We start from the raw sequence: 20319 nt of genomic DNA, 5'->3' as shown, positions 1-20319 counted from the left end.
TCCTTTCCTATAAAGGATAGTTAGGGAACAAAATGAAAGCAGGACTTCAAAGAAACAGATCTTATTAGGATATCTTTTTGAACTACAACATTTTTAGGACCATCTGGAATTCATTTAAATTTTGTCAGCTTACTTGAGAAGTCAGTAATTAACCCTAACTGCTACTGTGAAACTTCCTGGAATAAGCTTTTGCAGATATCTTCCATCTGGAAACAAAGTTCAACAAATAAAGTAAGGTTTTGTAAACTTTCATAGAGGCAACAGAGATGCAGCACATTGTGCAGAAACAGAAATGACACAGCCTTGACTCTGTCTCTCCCTCATTCTGGACTGGCTATGCATACAACCACCATCAGACTGCGATAATTGAAAACATGTACCAGTAATGAGAAAGGGAAAATGCAGTTGCAGAGATTCACCTGAGCCCAGAGAAGTTTAGATGTGCTCAACATTTGCTATTTTTTCTGCAACAAGCTTATAAGCTTAGTGAATTATTCTGGCTTCTGCCCGTACTTGCTGTTAAAAGGAGCAGGGCTGAAGCACAGGGTTACTGTGACCATACTAATGATGTACTTTTTTATTTCCAGATACAAAATTCTCAGAAAATTTCTTCCTATCCAGCCATCCAATTACTTTTATGCAACAGTTTGGATTACTTGGAGTTATATAAATAGGAAATGCTTTATCTGATAGTAGAGACCATATCACTAAACACTAAGAATCTTAATTTCTGGAGATTGGACTTGTCCTCACTTAGCCTGAAAAGACATCCATTCTGTGCTTATTTGGTTGAAAGACCATCATGAAAGTAATCAAAAGTATGGTGTTTCTAAAACAGGCATTCTTATAGAACTTTTAACAGCTCAAAAAAAGTATTCCACAAACAGTAGTGTCCAGACTTTTTAGAACTAGCAAATAACTTTGAGATGTTTATAAATCATAAAAAAATAAAAAAAGAAGAGAGAGAGAGAGAAAGAAAGATAAACATTGATAATTCCAAAGAGAGAATGTAAAACATAAGGTTTGTGATAACAACAGAAAAGGAAGCCTCCTGTTTCTTCCTTTGTAGGGCCTCATGGCAAGAGAAGTACACAATTCTGATCATTTATTGGTGGATACATATTTGGTCTTCTGAAACAGTAATGAAAGCAGGTGTGCTGGTTTTTGCTGAGGTAGAGTTAATTTTTTTCACAGTGGCTAGTACAGGGCTATGTTTTGGATTTGAGATGAACACAGGGTTGATAATATAGAGATGTTTTTACTATTGCTGAGCAGGGATTGCACAGAGCCAAGGCCTTTTCTGCTTTTCCTACTGCCGTACTGGCAAGCAGGCTGGGGGCTCGTGGGAGGTTGGGAACAGGCACAGATGGGACAGCTGACCCCAGCTGACCAAAGGGATATTCCAAACCATATGACATCATGCTCTGTTCATAAAGTGGGGAGAAGAAGGTGGTAGTGGGGGACACTTGGAGTGATGATGTTTGTCTTCACAAGTAACTGTTCTGTGTGATGGGGCCCTGCTCTCCTGGAGATGGCTGAACACCTGCCTGATCATGTGTAGCAGTGAAAGAATTCCTTCCTTTGCTTTGCTTGTCTGTACAGATTTTGCTCTCCCTATTAAACCCTCTTTATCTCAGCCCACGAGATTTCAGGCATTTACCCTTCCAATTCTCTCCTCAATCCCACTGTTGTGGGGTGAGTAAGCAGCTGCATGGGGCTTAGTTGCCAGCTGGGCTTTAAGCCAGGATAGCAGGACAGGGAAATGCTTCCATGTAAAAGCATGCCTCAACCATGAGAAAGGTATCCTGCGAAAGGGTGATGGTCAGTTTTGCACTGAGGTCAACTACAAACTTGTAAACTGGTCGAGAGACAGAACAGAAAAAATAAATTACAGATATTGTTGCTGGGAGGGCTACCATGTTTTATTCTGCAGTTAAAATACAGTAAGTAGGCTTGGACATGTCACAGTTTTGTGACTTTTTCACAGTGCAACGTTCTCTCAGACATTTTTCCCTTCTTGAGCAAACACTTTTTAGGCTACATCTCCTCCTAATACTTGTTCAAGCTCTGCTGAAAACTGCACAATTAGTTAACAAGGACTAACTAAAGGGATAACCCAAATCTAAAACTGTACACACTGGCATATTCTCCACCGCCTGTCAGAGAAACTGAGTTTGCCCTGCATCATCTGGAAGACTGTCCATGCTGTGTGTGTTAGTCTAATATATGTCTTGTGGCCACAGGACTGTGAGTTCCAATTTGTGATCAAATAAGAACAACTTCAGAAAGCTCAATTTCTTCTCTGTGTCCTCTTTGCACACACTAATAAGGTTAGGCACTATTTTGTCCTCTATTTTTGTAAAAGTGAAGTAGTGTAAGAGTGAAATTGTGCATGGGTTCTAGGGGAATTCCCTGATGGAGCCAGCATGCCTCAGTTCCAGTAAATGCAAAGCTGAAAATGCCTGATACAGGGAAAACATATTCCAGAATAAACAGAAGATAGCATTTGTAACTGCAAAGTTGAGCTGACCTTTGTTAGCAATTCATTTGTACTTCAGGAAGGTTCTCAGCCGCTGAAAATACTAAAATGCAACAGTGATTTTGATGAAGGAAAGTGAACTTATTTTACCTAGGGAATAAGCCTTTATCTTCAGTAAACATAGAACTTGCATTTGTCTGTTCCACTGGAAAGCCTTTTTTTTTTTCTTACAGCTCGTGTCTCACATCCAAAAATTAAAGTCAAACCCCACAAATCCATACAGGATAAAGAGTGCTATGCAAGGGACAGGTTTTTCTACTTTAAAGCAGCTTATATTTTTATTTCTAGAGAAGGGACCGGGTGTCCAGGGAAAGCAATCACTTGCAGTAGTCCCAGAGCAAGAAAAATGTAAATTCTATAGGACTCCTGAAGTGAGATGTGAGACGTGAGATAAATAAATATGCAAACAACTAATATGTTAGGCTCATTTTGCTGGTTTTCACATCAAACATGAATGCCCCAATTTTCTTCAATGCCCCCTTCTTTGACCTTGCACTTTAGTGTAGAGACATATCTTTCTTCCTGAATGGCAGATCTAAAGTAAAACTTGAAGCTTATAAACAATAAATATTTGTGAGAAATGCATATTTCTAAAAGAAAACCAGATACCTTACATTTTGTGCACAGCTTTGCATTTACTCACTGACTTGAATACTTCTAATTGCAACATACATGAAAAATTTGAAAATTTACTGTACCATGTCTATGCTGTACCAATTCTTTTAACACTAACAGGTGCCAAACCTGGATAGGTTTTGTAAAACTGAATTAGCTGCTTACCTTGGGAGACCAAAAGCAGTGTAAAAAGGCATGCATCTGCATTTCTCCAGCATTTCCAGGAGTAGAATATCAAGCCATGTTCTAAGGAATGGCTGGTGAGAAGTAAAATCATTCACATTTAGTAAAACCATACTTTTATGAAAGATTAAATCATTCACATATGCAGTTAAAGCATAGCTGAGGAACACAAGGAGGGTATGTGATGACAGAGACATAACTAGGCAAGTATGTAATTCTACATAAAAAGTGAGAAAATTGAGAGGGTAAGATAGCTAACTGCTTGAATCCAGCTTTAAATTTAAGCTGGCTTCCTTTACTGAGATTCTGGCAAACGCTTTTACACCCAACATTCCTTCAGAAAAGAGTTGGTTTTTTCTCCAACCAGTTGATACTGTATTTCTTTTCCAAAGATTATGCCCATCTGTCATTCATACAGAACATTTGGAAGTATAAAATAATTGACATTGTAAGTTATGTTTAGACACTTGGTTTCCAAGTTAGCAAATTTCAACCATAATGCCTGGGCTTAGGTATAGGCTGTGTCTAGCTGTAAGCGAGACAAGCTTTCGATGTTTTTTTAGAACAAAAGAAAGGAAAGAAAACATTTTTAGTACAGCTAAGTGTGTACCATCTGTGTATGTGTCTGCACAAAAAGATATACACATGTATCACAGAATATTCTGAGATGGAAGGGACCCACAAGGATGATTGAGCCCAGCTCTTAAGTGAATGGCCCACAGAGGGATCAAAACCAAAACCTTGGTGTTCGTAGCACCATGCTCTGATCCACTGTGCTAATCTCAGGTTCGTGACTAGGTAACATTTCCTTTTCATTTATACAATTATTTTCAATAATGAATCTTTTGGATTTAATGTGGTTTACAATAACTCCAAAAATGCAAGTCAGAGACTTACACAACCCTGGGGAAAGACAAATGTTTAAAATGCAGGCCTGTCAGTGGGCTTGTAAGAAAGGGGCCATAGCACTTATTCAGCCAGCCACCACAACAGGAAAAGCAGACAAAACTTGAAAGCAGAATTCATGAAGATCTGACCTTTCTTTTCCAAGTATAAAATTGGTCAAATGCATTTTTCTGAGAAAATGACAGCCTGAGAGATTAGAGATACAGTTATGTCTCTACAGTTAGAGACCTTTTATAAAATCACAGTATGACAAAAGTACAGGTGGGAGGAACCTCAGAAGGTCATCCAGCTTATTTGCCTTTCCAAAGAGGATCCACCACACCTATGCCATTTCAGACAAACATTTGACCAGCCTTTTCTCAAAAATTCCAGATCCATCTGAAGGAAAACTAAGTCCAGTACTTTGTAGTCTGTACTGATAAAAACATTTTCCTCACAACTCACTAAAATAGTTCCTGCTGCAATGAACAGGAATGTGGCTAGAAACTAGGTGTGGAATACGATTTAGACTACAATACCAGATGGTGGTAGCACAAATGCTTTTTGTACCTCCCCAGTGAAAAGTTTGCTCTAGGCTTGTGTGTGCATACATTTGTACATGCATAATGCAACAAAGTTTTAAGACAACAGTATCAAACAATACCAGATCAATAAAGGTGGTTTTTTATCAAAATATACTAACAAGACAAGAATATTATGTTGTTATATTACTGAGAAGTAAATGGCTGACACCTTGTAAAGGAACTTGTGGCTTTCTCCTATGTACCCTGTTTGATGCTCAGCCCAAACTGCCATGCAACCACTCTGCAATCAGTGAAACCCCCTCTGAGAATTACTTTGGTGCAACAAAGCCCCACAAACCTGTAATGTATCTAAGCATAAGCACTAAAAAGAAAACAAAAAATAACCAAAACTAAACAAAAACAAAACCAAAGCAAGAAACAAATGAACAAAAACTAGGGACATTTCAAAATTCTGAATTTTCTGAGTTCTGTTGCACTGTGTAGCAAATGTGTCCCAGGCTTGTTCCTACCTCTGCTGTGCAGAGATACACTCTCCCTGTTCCCCTAGCCAAATGGAACAAGAAAGATTCTAGTGTGGTTTCTAGTGGAGAGGAAACCAGGACCCCCCCACAACTACTCTAAGATAAAGGTTAAAGGCAGCTGAGGAAATGGGTGGGGAGCTCTTCTTCCCGCTATGTTTGTGATGGTAGTCATGCTTCTGCGGTGATCTACAAGTATTAGTGCTACCCCCAAGGTGGACTGAAGGTTATTATCTAGTCTCTCTCTCTCTGATGCTAAGGAGTGGCAATAGAATATTATAATGGATAGAATGGTTTGGGTTAGAAGGGACTTAAAGATCATCTTGTTCCAACCCCCCTGCCATAGGCAGGGACACCTTCTGCTAGACCAGGTTACTCAGCGCCATCCAGCCTAGTCTTAAACACTTACAGGGATGGGGCATCCACAGCTTCTCTGGGCAGCCTGTGCAAGTGTATCACTGCCCTGGCGGTAAAGAATTTCTTCCTAATACCTAATCTAAACCTGCCTTTCTTCAGTTTAAGGCCACTGCCCCTTGTCCTGTCACTACATGCCCTTGCAAAAGGTCTCCATCCTACTCGTAAGCACCCTTTAGGTACTGGAAGGCTGCCATAAAATAGTAATAAAGAATATCAAGTTGTTATAATTATTTTATCACTTTCGCTGTATTTTAATAAGCAATTTCAGACGTTAGTGTCAGCTGTTTAATTTTCTTCTATTCATTTTCATCTTAAACAAATAGAAAGACTTTTCTATTATGCTTATTAGTTTCTTAGCAGGATACAACAGGCTTATTCTTAAGCACTGTTGTTTGCCAAAATTTTCTGTTATTGTCATAGAGATGTAAGAATTGTACAGATAATATGAATACTTCAATTTATTAACCTAATTTACTGTTACTGTTTGAGAGTTTTTACTGAGTTGTTTAGTAGAAAGGTTTTACTTGAACTCTACTGTCATCTTGTGACCGTTTCTGGCTCAAACTCACATACGAAAGTTTTCAAACTGAAGAATCTGGATATTATACAAATGAAGTTACACTCCTTCTGCCTGCTCAGTAAAAAATAATCAGTGTCTTCCCCAATAATTCCAACCGAGATATCTACCTCTGCAAATCAAGATGATACCCAGAAACAAAGGCATCCAAATCAACCCTCATGAAAATGTTGTCCTTGAATTCCTCTGTTTTCCTGCAGCATTCCTGAGATGATGTTATCTATGTCAAAGTGTTCAATATTCAAGAGGATACTAAAAGGCATTCCTTTGATCTAAGAGATCACAATAAGAAATAAAGACTTCAGTTTGTCTGCAGGCCGGAAGATAACTGAAGATAATATTAAGTATTATCAAATGTTTATGTATGAAGATTGAATTGTCACTATTCCCATCCTTTTAACTGATCCCTGCTGGCACTAAGGGTGCTACGCATGTGCACAAATGAGTGATACCATATGATGACATTAGGCAGAACTTGCTTGGATATCAGTTGTGTGTTTGCCACACATTAGTCCTTTCAGCAGCTCAGTCTCTGTAAAACCAGTTCTACTCCTCAGTTTTTTCAATCAAGTCACACCACAGAGTGTGCCTGGCTGTACTGCACACCAGTGATGGTGTGGTGTAGTAGTACGACATCAAACCTCAGCAAAACAAATGCCACTGAAGTTATCTGTTGGTCACACCCTCCTTCCTCTCCAATGCCTAGCCAGCCCTCATTCTGGTCTCCTTGTCCCTGCAATAGACTTGTCTCTAAGACTTATTTCTGAAGGCATATCTATTTTTTATTTCAGTGTTTCAACCCCAACCAGATCAGCCAGGCTGCAGAACACAGTGCAGAACACAGTATTCAATAAACCTTAACCTAGAAGATTAATAGGATCACTGTTTGCTGGCACCACAAAGGGTTTCTTCCATCAACAAATCTGGCTGGACCAAAACTGCTGTGCAGAAGCTGTGACGTGATACCAGCTGCAGTGACAGACTGCTGTTTCCTACATCAAAAAGACAGTTCTGAAATCCAGACATGTCACCTTCCAAATTTTGGGTTACTTTCTAGGCAACAAAGAAGCAGTGTGAATTAGTCAGTGCTGAATTTAGACTGGTGCCATTCAGCAGCTACCAGTATAGGAGCCTGTGGGTTCTGAGCAACGGGCAATGAACTCTGTTCTGCCCTGAGAGCTTACACAGGCTAAGAGCTTCTGGAATGGTACTGGGTCGGCCACAGCTCTGCCCATTCTCTACCCTAAAAGTGTTCCTGAATACTAAAGACAAGTGCATGATGATAGCAAAAATCTTACTTTCTGAACAGATTTGAAGACATGTAAATGAAGAAGATTATTTTTATCCCACAAAGGACAGGAATTCCTGCATATTCTTGCAGGCAGCCAAACCAACAGACTTCCTTTGGAGGCTGTTGCCATGGCACCTGTCCAATGTCCATGTCATCTTCCAGATTTCTGAGATCTAGTGAGATAGAAAGAGCAAAGGAAGCACTAGATAAAAGGCACGCAGCAAGGTTGCTGGGAGAAACATGACTTCAGTTCAGCCTTTAGGATGTATTCACACCGTTTAAGTGTTTTGTTTTGTTTTTTTTCTTAATAGCACTTCCTCCATAGGACACTGCGATTTCTCTTTTGATTTCTGGTAAGGAAAACAGAATTGCTATAAAATATCTTCATTGAATCAAGTCAGGGTACAATTAATTTTACCTACTTTCAACCACCTGTGTGCCCCTAAGGGGCCTGCCTAGGCTTCTCTCAGAATTCATGGAAGAAGGTTCCTCCCAGAGATCATTTTTTTACCCCACTTTAGACACTTAATTTAAGATGGGATGATTTACCATTTGGAACCAATCTCTCCTTTTTAACTACTGCAGGACCATAGATGGAGTAAATGTCTGGATTTCATGTGAGGTAAAATGAATACAGGCAAAGACTTCTGTTATTTCAGAAACAGAAACTGCCACCCAAAATGAGAGAACTGAGCGAACAGTGTGAGCCACACCTTTCTGGGTCTGGAAGCAGTGCTGCTGAAGTCAAAATGGCTTTTTGCCCCATCCTTCAACCTTAGCAAAGGTCAAAAGTCTCCCAGCACATAAATTGGCACTGAAGGAATTCAACAAGAGGCTGCATTTCGAAATAAGTGAGGATAAATCAATATTGAGACAATCATATGAACATGGTTTGTCCAGGAGTGAAAATGCAGCAGGTCAGACACAGCTTCACTAATCTAGGGACTGTGCCATGGGGCTACGCCTTCTTCTGATCAATGAGCTCTGTGTCACAGGGTTTCAACCCATGCATAGTGGGAGGGTTCCACATAGTTTGTTGGCTTCTGGTGGGCCCAGATAGTTTACTTTTGAAAAGCTTCATTTTTAGTCAGTAAACCAGGAATTTAGCCTGCCAGATAAAGACATGCGTTCATCAAGTACTGTAAGATAAATTACATAATTCTACCATCAAAGATAAATAAACTGGCTATAGTGTCAATTTCTGGCTTTGTTTGGGATGACAAGGTAATGATCTGGTAATAAGATACACACAAATTTCTCCAATTTCTCTCTGTACATGTTATTTCCCCTGAAATGAACGCTGTCAAGATAAAATTGTAGATTGTGAGCCTACTGAGGATGCACAGTAGGCAGGCATATGAGAATTTTAATGGGAGATTTTCACAGAATCACAGAATATGCTGAGTTGGAAGGGACACACAGGGATCGTGAACCAGCACAAGACAGCCTCAAGAATCACACCATGTGTCTAGAGCATTGTCCAAATGTTTCTTGGACTCAGGCTTGGTGCTGTGATCACTTCCCTTTTTTGTGCCCCCATAATGTCCATGCCAATGCTTTTGACTCCAGGCAGACTGTCTAGTGCCATGGAGGGGAATGGGAGAGGACATGGACAGACAGAGAGCACAGGAGAGCCTGTTGTCCAAGGCAGCTTACTTTGACAGTTATGTATTACGGGCAGGAGTATCCTGTCCCTGAATTTCACTCATTAAAACTCACCCATTAGACCTCATTGCTCTCTACAACCACCTGAAAGGAAGGTGTAGTGAGGTGGGGTCCAGTCTCTTCTACTGTGCCTACAGAGAAGACAACAGAAAATGGCTTTAAACTGAGAGATGGGACATTCACATTAAAAATTTTGTCACTGTTCGAGTGGTCAGAAATTGGTTACCCGGAAAGTGGTGGACTCGCTACCCTGGAGGTGTTCAACAGGCGTCTGGGTATGACAATGGGTGATGTGGTTCAGGGGTTACAGGGGTACTGCTGGGCGGACGGGTGGACTGGATGGTCTAGTAGATCTCATCCAAAGTTCACGATTCTGTGATTCTATCAAAGTAACTTCGACTGTCGGTGGGAGCAGGGTCAGGAGCTGAGGCACCCGCGGGGCCGCGCGGGCGCTGGGGCAGAGCGGCAGCCCCGGGGCGCCGAGCGCTGCGCGGGGCTGCGGGCGGTGCCCGGGCGGCGCTCAGTGTCCGCCGAGCGCCCCCTCACACACGGCCCGGGCCCGCGCCCGCCCGAGCGGCCGCCCCCGGAAGCGCTCGCGGGGCCGCGGCGGAAGCGGGGCGGGGCGCGGCCTCTTTGGTGCTGGCGGCCGGGGAAGATGGTGAGTGTCGGGCTCGCTCGCGGGGCATCCGCCGCCATCCGCCGCCATCCGCCGCCGCGCCGGGCCGGGGGCGCCGCGGGGCTCGGCCGGGCCGCGGGGAGGAGGCCCCGCGCTGTACCGCGGCCGGGCTTGGCGGCGGGGCTGGGGCCGGCGGTGGGAGCGGCTGCCGCGCCGGGCCGGGCGGGGAGGCCGTGGTGCGGCGCGGGGCCCTGGGCGCTCCGGAGACTCCTGCTTCGTACCTGCTGCCGCCGTGGCCGAGCAGCTGGGCGGTAACGTAGCAAGAGAGGGTTCGGTCGCCAAGGGTGAGTGTGCGGCTGCTGTGTGTGAAGCGAGTCACTTTTCGTCAGGAGAGAGCAGTTTGCTGCTTGAGGGTGATGGGTGTGGGGAAGGAAAGGAGAGCCGACAAAACGCGCCGTGGCTCCGTTTTAGTTCAGCGCGGGGGCGGGGGCACATAAGGAGTGGCGTCAATGAGTCCTGAAAATGGACGCTACGTGTAGTTGAAACTGAGCGTCAGAGTTAAATGTGCCTCTGGCGTGTTTATACGATTCGGTTTGCAATTGGTTTTTAGGGCTTCTTCTTTTAGTTTTGTGACTTCGAAGTGTTAGTTATTGTTAGATATTTCTAACGTTCTATATCTTGAAATGCTTTTCAGACGAAGGGTACATCGTCGTTTGGTAAGCGACGAAATAAGACACACACCCTGTGTCGTCGATGTGGGTCCAAGGCGTACCATCTGCAAAAATCGACCTGTGGGAAATGTGGTTATCCTGCTAAGCGTAAGAGAAAGTGTAAGTAGCAAACTTTTAACTGACTTTAGTTTAAAAAAAAGTGTTTCTTTTATTTCAGCAGTTTGACTTCTTTTCCAGTCGAGGAATGCTGTGTCATTTTGCAGTTTTATCATTTTGCATTTTGGAGCTTTGTTTAAATTAATGGTGATTAAACTATATGTTAGGTAATATGCAGTATTACTGCATAGAAACTGACATTATAGTTAATTTTTCTTCTTTTGTTGGCTTGAATAATTGTACCATTAATTGTACCAAAATACATACAAATGTAACATGCAACTTAAAATATTTGGCTCAGATGAGTAACAGTAGCCCGTATATTTTAGATAACTGGAGTGCCAAGGCTAAACGACGCAACACCACTGGTACTGGTCGCATGAGGCACCTGAAAAAGGTCTACCGTCGATTCAGGTATAACATTTTATTACAGGCTAGCAGGGTGTGAAATCCTGCATAGACACTACTTAATGATAAAATTTGCCATTCAAAGTTAACATTTCAACTTTTTTAGTACCACTTAATCTTCTGAAATACATCATGAAATAAGTGATACTTTGTATAGTTGGCTGCATATTCCTTTGAGGATGAAAAAATCCCTACTGGTAAGACAAAGGGTGTATAAAGTGTTCTGATGTTTCTACTAAATAAAGGTAGTACAGAACACAGAGGTTATTGTAATAAGATGCCCACATCTAAAAATGTTTTTTGTGGTATTGCCTCTATTTGTGATTCAGTTAAATAGATGATTACACTGAAGTGAGGAGTTTCATAGAGATAAAATGCACTCCAGTCCCCATTTGCTTACTCAGAAAAAAGTTCAGAATGGGAATAACTTCTGGTCCCTCTCTTAAGAGTTCAGTTAGAATTAAGCAGGTATTACATCAGATCCTGAGTTGCAGGTTTAAGACTTGTTAGAAAGCTTTTGAGTTGTACTTAGGAGGTAGTGGTTAGGGTGTTGTAAGGTTACACTCATTTTGTATGACTCCCATGGAACTCGGTAGCTTCTGGTCTACTACACAAAGAAGCTGTATGAAAAATACCACGTAATTCAGGAGTGTTGTCATAAAAATGTAGATTGGCTTTATTAGCAAAAGGTAGGAGATTTTAAGTATCAGTCTTGGGTGTGGTTGAGGGATCAATTAATTTGTTTTGGTTAGTTCATTCTTCTCCAGTGGCAGCTGTAAAACACCTTCCAGGGTGCATCTGTAGATTGCTTTCCACTGAGTGTTGCTCAAGTAGAAATGTTGGTATCCAAAAGCAAGCTTGGGGCTGAAGAGTGGTTGGAGGCAGAGAGGATTTCTGTAAGAAATAGACTTAGACTTCATAAACAGGATCTCTTTAGTCTGATTGCTTAGAAAAAACATGAACTAAGATCTGCTTTCAGCAGGTGTGCTGTATTTGGTGTAGTCTTGCAGTGTTTACTCAGGTAATGAAATCTTCCCGTTCCAAGAAGTCAAATTTACTTCAGCAGAAGAGTGAAAACCATACTGCTTATTCAAGACAATTGTTAATAATGTGTTTCTTTGTAAAAAGATGTAAATGTGTGATTTCTGTAGTGATTTCAGTGCATTTCTGAGATAAATTGAAAAAAGCTAGTGAGCTTCATCTAAAACAGAATAAAATAACCTGGAGCACAAGTCAACTCTCTGAAAAGTGGTAACTATATTTCTACTTGCAGGAATGGATTCCGTGAGGGAACCACACCGAAGCCCAAGAGAGCAGCTGTTGCAGCCTCCAGTTCATCTTAAAGACTCATCTATTCGCTAAAATAAATGGTCTTATCCAGAAAATCTGTCACCTTTTTTTACATACTTTATTTCATTGAAATGTAGTGTTCCTGAAAATACATAAATACTTAAAAACACAAATTCTGAACTGGTTAATTTCAAACAATCCTTTAATTGACTTTCCATTTAATAGTACTTTTCTCTTGAAAAGGACCATAATCTCTGCACTGAACTGAAAAAAAGGCTTGTATGTATTACTCAACTCCCCTGCCAGAGAAGTGGAATATTGGTACTATGGATTTGCCCTCTGTGCCTCTGAATCTCAGTATGCCCTAGCACAGAAAGCCAGAAATTTTTTTAAAGATTGTAGCTGTCTTGGAAGGTGTTAGTGAAAGAGGGATTTCCAGTACTGTTCATTTTTCGCTGCTCTGGGCTACTGAAAAGCCTGCAAAGATACTACCTAACTGTGTGGGTCATTGCTTTCTGGGCAAAAAGAAAGTCTGAAGGTTGGAGCATGTGTACTGCAAGTACAGAGGGGTTGGAGACTTGCTGTAGGTGGGACAAAATTGCCTGAGTGGCCTGATGGGGTTGGTGTAGAAAGCTGACACACATCTGAATGAACTCTGCTGGGTGTGTAATACCAGACAGTAGTAAATCACTTGAAGTTACATAAAAATTACAGATTGATGCCTTATGAATTTGTACCTACCTTGTGCGTTACTGGCATTCAAACACTTTTAAGAAAGTGATCATAAGATGGTGCTATGAAAGTTGGGCAATCACAGTAATCACTGTGAGGGTTTAGAGGACTTGAAGGTGCTTTGCAGAGACAAAACTAGAAACTGACAAACTTACAGTGCTTTAAGCTTCTGAGGCTGTTCCTACTGCTCTTTAGTTTTGTCATGAACTACCAGAAGCACCATACTGCTTCTGAATGATCAGCAGTTAATGTATCACCTTTTGCAAAATCACAGAAGACATTTTCAGGTATGAAATTGGAGTGCCCAACTGCACTTTCTTACATTTTAAATGAAGCAGAGTTAGAGCTTTTGGATACTTCATTGTATCAACTTGGGCTGTTTCTAAACTAAAAGAGAAGTCATTTGCTGCTGTTCTCTAGCATATAACAGACTGTAGTCACTAGTTTCAACTGGTCCATTTGAGAACATTGGAATGTTAAGTGGTACTGATGCTCTGAAAATACACTGTGCACACTACTGGCCATATATTTCCAGGGCTAAGGAGTGTCCCTGAAATGTGTTTTTTGGTGGTTTGGGAAACAATTGGATGTAGAAGGAAGCAATCATAAATGTGTCCTTATTCTTTGAGAATAAACTCCAGACCATTGTAAAAACAGGTCAGCAGGATTCTAAGGAAGGGCTTTTTGAGCAGTGGTACAGTTGGACTGTGATATGGCCGGTATTCTGACTATGGGTGGGAGTGAAAGCCTCTGCTTGCCAAGTCTGAGGTGATCTTTCTGTAGTGTGGGATTTTGTTCTGAACAGCCTGTTTGGCCTGCAAACATCATAAAATACTGCAAGGGCAAGTGCTTAGCCACTTCCTGCTGTCACCTATTAGCTTATCGTGAATTCTGCTCCTGAAAAATGAACATTTGTATAATACGCAACGCATCATGGTAGCAGTGATTGAAACTTTCAATGACTTGGAGTAACTGAAACCCTTTATTTCAGGAGGAATTTTACCTGCAGCAGGAATTAATATTATGGGCAAGAATTTTCACAGCCATTGCATTTTCAATTGTTTTAAAATTCTTGGTGAGGGGCATGAAATCAGTTTTTTGTGGTTTTTTAGACCTGTTCAGAAAAGATTGTGTAATTCATGTGTCAGTTATATTTGCACTGTACAGGAGATAGATTTTGATGCACTTCTGTTCTTTGCAGTGTGTTGTTAAGTATTGAAAGCTAGGCTGCTTTCAATAATGACAACAGCTGCCTTGGTGGTTGATAAGTACATAATCTTTTGTTGAGATCTTGATTAAGCATTTTAACTCAAGGGTTATCAATTGTACCTCTGCATAATGCTCACTGGCAGTTTAGGTCAGCCCCTTTAAGTGTACAGAAGTATTGTCATACCCAGTCTGTAATGTGTGATTTTTGCATCCTTCAGTCTGATAGATACATCACAGTTAGATGATGTAGTCCAAATTACATGAGAAATTACATTTCATATAGTTCAGTGTACGAGTCTCACTTTTTAGACAGAAGTGTATCTGAGGGAAGTTTTTCTTAAAGGCAGAGAGGTGTTGAAGTGACTGGTGGTGAAAGATTGATTGCCTTTGGTAAAAGATCCTTGGGTGGTGAGGTATTACCTCCCCAAACACCTCCCCCTGCCTCCTCTCCCCCACTGAAACTGCCCTTGAACTTTTTGGAAAGACTGTCCATACCAGGACCTTTGTTGCCTAACCAAGGAGGGCGACAGAGATAGGAAGTCATCCCCTGACAGCCTAGGAACGTTACTTGCCTGGAACAGCCTAAATGGGACAGTATTATGGTTATGGACTTTTGAAAATTTCCAGTAATTACTGTCTTGGATTGCGGCCACGATGGATACTGGCTGAGGACTGAAGTCAGTCATCTTGCGACCCTATAAACAGTGGTCCTAAGTGAGGTCCTTTGAGCTCCCTCTCACAACAGCAGGCTGCATGAGCATCTCCCTGTAGGAGGAACACCTCTCAGAGTTCAGCAATTCTCAGATTGAAGGAGCTAGTCAATGGGACCCATTGCCCTCAGAGTGGGAATGGAACAGAGCTGGCAGATCTTAAAATGTGCATTCCACAGAGTGCAAGAGCTCTCAATTCCCATCTGTAAGAAACCAGGAAAGGAAAGGCAACAGCATGGCTGAGTCAAGACCTGCTCACCAAGCTGAAGGACAAGAACGAAATACACAGGCAGGGAAGCAGGAAGAGGTATCCTGGAAAGAGCATGGGGACATTGCTCAGTTGTGACAGGATAGGGTTGGGAAGGCCAAGATGTGGCTAAAGCTGAACCTGGCAAAGGACACAAGGAAGAGGAAGGGCTTCTGTAGGCATGTGAGCCATAAAAGGGAAGGTCAAAGTGTTACTTCCCCCACAATCAACATGACATCAGTGACGTAGTAGCATTGAGTGCACCCTCAGAGAATTTGCAGGTGACACCTGAGTGGTGCAGTTGACATGTCCAAGGGACAGAATGCCATCCAGAAGGACATGGACAAGATCAAGTGGGTTCATGTGAGTTTAAAGATGCTTGGCAAGGTCAAGTGTAAGGTCCTGCACTGGGTCAAGGCAAATCCCAGCTGAGAGATGAAGGGACTGACAAAGGCTCTACAACAGAGGGTTGAAGGTAATGGCTCTTGAAAAGCTGGACATGAGCCAGCAATGTGCACTTGCAGCCTGGAAACCAGAAAGCCAACCACAACCAGGGCTGCATCCAGAGCAGCATGGCCAGCAGGTCAAGGGAGGTGATTCTGCCCTCTGTTCTTCCCTCTACAGAGAGACTTCACCCAAAGCACTGCGTCCAGCTTTGGGATCCCCAGAACAGGAAAGACATGGTTCTGTTGGACCATGTCCTGAGAAGGGCCACAAAGAAGATCAGAGGGCTGCAGCACTTCTCCTATGAACCCAGAGAGTTGGGATTGTCCAGCCTGGAAAACAGAAGGCTCCCAAGAAGCCATTCAATACTTGTAGGAGACTTGGAAGAAAGATGAGGACAGACCTGTTAGTAGGGCCTGCAGTGATAGGACAAGGGGTAATGGTTTTAAACTGGAGGAGAGTAGATTCAGGCTATGTAAAAGGAAGAAATTTTTTACAATGAGGCTGCTGAGATAATGGAACAGGATGCCCAGAGAAGCTGTAAGATGTCCAGACCCTGAGAGTGTTTCAGGAGAGATTGGACTGTGCTCTGAGTTGCAGGGTGGGTTGGATTAGAGGATATTTACAGGTGCCTTCCAACCCAAACCATTCTGTGATTCTGGGATTTCTGCAGTGTCTTCACCTTAGAAGCTAGAAACAGCAGAAGAGATACAAGCCTGGAGCTGGGCAAAACATATGCTTTTAGGGGGAGGAGAGGGAAAGTGGAAATAGTACCTGGTGCTTGCAGAAGAAACATGCTGTACATTCAGCGGTAATGTGGAGTGAGAAATCAAAAAGAGCGAGAAGTGGGTGCCTATTTGCAAATTGCTCCAATGATGCCAAGGAAGTCTTAATGCCAGCTAGCAGAAACAACCCAAATTAACATTCCTCCTTTAATATTGTTAGTAAACCTGAGAATGTTTTTCCTTTTGTCTTCAATCCTTTGTTTTCTTATACCGTCTAATAATGAGATCCATTACTACTTCTGGTCCCCTTGCTGGTCCTGAACTGTACAGTGGCCTGATGGCATTGCAGTATCTGGGCAGATGAGTTAGGAAAGCCTTGCTGTGTCCCTGAACCACAGCACTGGCTCCCTGTGTGTCACAAAGGGCATGCACGCTGGGGCTCCATACAGGTGGCACTTGTAACACCCCGGGTAACACCAGGCTGGGGGTGTTTCCACAGAACAGCAGCTCTATTTACAGCAGGGTGCCCTGAGTCTTCCCACATATGGGCATAAATTATTGAAAATATAGAAACAATTTACATTTAAAAGAAATAAACTCTACAAGGGGAATTTAACAGCAATTTTCTGTCTCAAAATAAGATTATGGAGATAACTGATAGAAATTTTTAAGTCAGCTTTGAGTTCATTTTTTGTTTTAAAATTCTGTCTTAAAAGTAGAGGCATGCCCAGTGTGAATAAACAAAGAGAAAAAGTGGTTTTAAAGTAGTGCATGGGCTTTTCAAGACAAATGATGTAATGGAAAGGTTATCAGAACGCAAGTCAGCTTGAAAGACTCATGGAGTTATTCCTCTGCTATGTCTTGTTCCTGCAGCTACTCTGACAGGACGACCTGCACCCCTCCCCCATATAACACATTACTCCATGTTGCACTGCGGGCCAAAAAAAATGCTCAATCTTCTAATATGACTTGCAGCAGTGCTGGTGACTCCAGCTTCTCTGTCTCATGAGAAGAACTCAGACAACCAGCTGTGGTAGTCAGCAACCCAAGTTTAGCACGTAACTTTGCAGTCATGGTGAGAACCCATGATTCCTTTGTTCTGCTGTTTCCATGTTTTCCCCTGACTGGTTAAATGTTTTTCCCTCCTTGCTTTGTGTATGAGGTGGTGTATATTCATTTCCCAAGTTTAATATGTATCAGTTCTAGAAAGTTCTTTGTTCCTCGATGCCCCATTGGTTCCTTCCCTAAATCCCTCCTTTGTGTTATTTCCATTGGTTCCCTTGCACATAACCCTGCCTCCTGTCAATTATCCCATTTGCCGTATCCCTTATCCCCGCCTTTCTGCTCCCCACTATAAAATCACTGGACACTTTTCAGATCCTTGGCTCTCCGTCTCATGCCCCCACTGTCTCACCTCAGTAAACCTTCTGTGCAGAATTACACGGAGAGTCCCCTCTCTCTTTTCTTTTCTGCCTCTGCCTGCGTGCCTTCCCACCCTGTCCAGGGACAGCCCCCTCGGGTGAGGAGCGCACCCTCGCCTGCCGGCGCTGCTGTGTGTGTCTGTGCCTGCCGCAGTGCAGCCGGCTGCGGCTGGACCTCCGCGCTCTCCTTGAGCTAGCACACAAAAACCTGACAATGACTCTTACATGCAAAAGAAGAGGGAGGAAGCATTGTTGCTGATTAGTAAAGTGTTTATCATTACCTTTCATGCTGAATAAAGTTCAAGTAGATGTGTAGACTCATATGTCTTGTACATAAGCATCAAATATTAAACTATTAATCCATTGCGTTCTTACTATAAGGCTTGGCCTAGATTATGCTTGATTTGGCTCAGCCTGGGAGACTACCTATTGTAAGTTCTATGCTTTTTTTTTTTTTAAGCAACTTGATGCTCAAGGTGTGACAAAGAGCTTCGAGTAAAACTGAATGCAGTGATATACGCATAAAAGTTGCTATACAAATGGACCAACTATTTTGGTATTACTCAGTTTTGGCTGGAAATATAAAAGTAATGAATGGCTTCTATAGTCTAGTTCCCATCTGACTTCAACAGCTCATTTATTTTCATTTTCTAAAATGCTCTTGTAATAAATGGTTAAAAAGTTCTTTTTTTTTTTGGTTGAGAAGAAGTTAAAAGTTGCTTGTAAGAGGAGTGGGGCTATGTAGTTAATGAGTTAACTGTTATTGCTATTGTACGGGTGTAAATGTTGCCATGTACCTACTACATGGGGACACCAATGGGGGAAAGTAGTGGGTCTATAGAAAGGAGGAGAATGTTCTAGAATGTTCTTAAAATAACCTAATAATCATGATGTAAACACTCCGAGGGATTATTGGTCAAGGGGCCAACCAATCACTCTACGCCCCAGAGACTGACAGAATTGAACACCAATGAGGACCCTAGCAATGAGCCATCAGAGGGAGGATCTGAGCTGCACCAATCGCAACATCAAAAGAGACTATAAGAACTGCTCTGGGGCTCAGCCCCCCATCGTCTTCCTGAGGAACCTGAGTCAAAGTGAAGAGTCTGTGCGTTGCACTGTTTGTTTTTCTGGGTTGTCGAGTGGGACTTGGGCTTACCTCGAGTCTCTGCTCCTGGTTTTCTTTTTAATAAATGAGCAGACTTTTATTCCACCCAAAAAAAGTCCAAGCTTTGTTTATAACACTCTGGTATCTAACAGATTAAGAGATTACTTAATAATTCATGAAATGATACGATTTTCTAGTAGAGACCTGTAGAACTTTTTGAATTCTCATTGTGTTGTCATGATCAGGATAACAGCTTGAGTTAAAGCCAAAAACAGCTTTTAATCATTTTATATCAAGATACTGATGAGCTCTACAGACATTCCAAATACAATTTTTCCCTCTTTAGGTAGCTATGGCCTAATCCATTATTTTTTTCCCAATATTCAATATAAATTCAATATAAATTTTCAATATAAATTTTTCAATATAAATTTTCAATATTCAATATAAATTTTCAATACTGCAAATAATGTTTCCAAAAGGTTAAAGAAATGCTTTTTGCATCACTTCAAAGAGACCTTGCCATTTTTTCTTTTCCTGATGTTACTCTCCAATCCCACCCTGAAATTTGATAGCCTGACAATAAATATTTTTCCCTTAAATCTCAGATCATGAGCTATGCTAGTTTGTGTATTCTGACTGGTGTGTGTTTCCTACTTGTGATGTACAAGATTTTTAGAGCGAAAGATCTAACACCAGGCCAAATAATTTTTATAATTACACTTCAAAACTTGTCCAATTCGATTGTAATGTAGTGTAATGTTACTAATGCAGTGTAGCAGGATGCTCTAAGTGGAGCAAAACAGCTCAAACTTGGTCCTGTTTGCAAAAGTTACTGGAGGTGGATGGAGGAGGGGGGTCATGCTGCCTTTTGGTGTTGAAGAATGCTGAGACCAGCCTGACTCAACAATTCAAAGTTAAAACATCCTGAGGATGTGAAGAACAATGTTTCCTGACAGAAATTGGCACTGGTGAGGATGTGGCAACGTTCCTGAGAAAGGAAACCACAAATGACAGTGCTAATAACTTAAGTAAAGCTGCTGAGTTAAAGGCTGCTGAGCTGACACAGCTCACCTAGAAACATTTGACAATCACTTTTTATATGTGATTTATACACTACAAGGGCTCAGTTTGGACACATTTCAGACACATCCCTTCCATTTCCAGAGTGAGTGTATAAAGATTTCTGCCGTGAGTTGGGAACACCCCTCAAGGTTGCCTCCCTATGAAATTTTTTGTGCAACTAGCATAGAGCAATTTCTTAAAATACACAATTTTTCTATAGACCAGAATTTCTGCTTTCCAACTGTTAAATTAATGACTGTAATATAAGTAATATTGAAGGCT

General features: G+C 41.8%; 1 protein-coding gene across 1 annotated transcript; it reads left to right on the top strand.

Annotated features, from left to right (window-relative positions):
• Positions 1-9745: 9745 nt before the first annotated feature.
• RPL37 (ribosomal protein L37) lies at positions 9746-12471 on the top strand. Its single transcript, XM_069002081.1, has 4 exons — positions 9746-9893; positions 10546-10681; positions 11008-11092; positions 12360-12471. Exons 1-4 carry the CDS (start codon positions 9891-9893, stop codon positions 12427-12429), a joined length of 294 nt encoding a protein of 97 aa, XP_068858182.1. The 5' UTR covers positions 9746-9890; the 3' UTR covers positions 12430-12471.
• Positions 12472-20319: the final 7848 nt, after the last annotated feature.

Source organism: Aphelocoma coerulescens (genome assembly GCF_041296385.1).
Source record: "Aphelocoma coerulescens isolate FSJ_1873_10779 chromosome Z unlocalized genomic scaffold, UR_Acoe_1.0 ChrZ, whole genome shotgun sequence".
Taxonomy (NCBI): Eukaryota; Metazoa; Chordata; class Aves; order Passeriformes; family Corvidae; genus Aphelocoma; species Aphelocoma coerulescens.
Note: the sequence above shows the minus strand (reverse complement) of the source record. Positions and strands in the feature narration are given on the sequence as shown.

Excerpts from the sequence above, each read along its gene's own strand:
- RPL37 (XM_069002081.1), top strand. Across the intron at positions 10,682-11,007 it reads TGCTAAGCGTAAGAGAAAGT|ATAACTGGAGTGCCAAGGCT; the intron begins GTAAGTAGCAAA and ends CGTATATTTTAG. Across the intron at positions 11,093-12,359 it reads AAGGTCTACCGTCGATTCAG|GAATGGATTCCGTGAGGGAA; the intron begins GTATAACATTTT and ends TTCTACTTGCAG.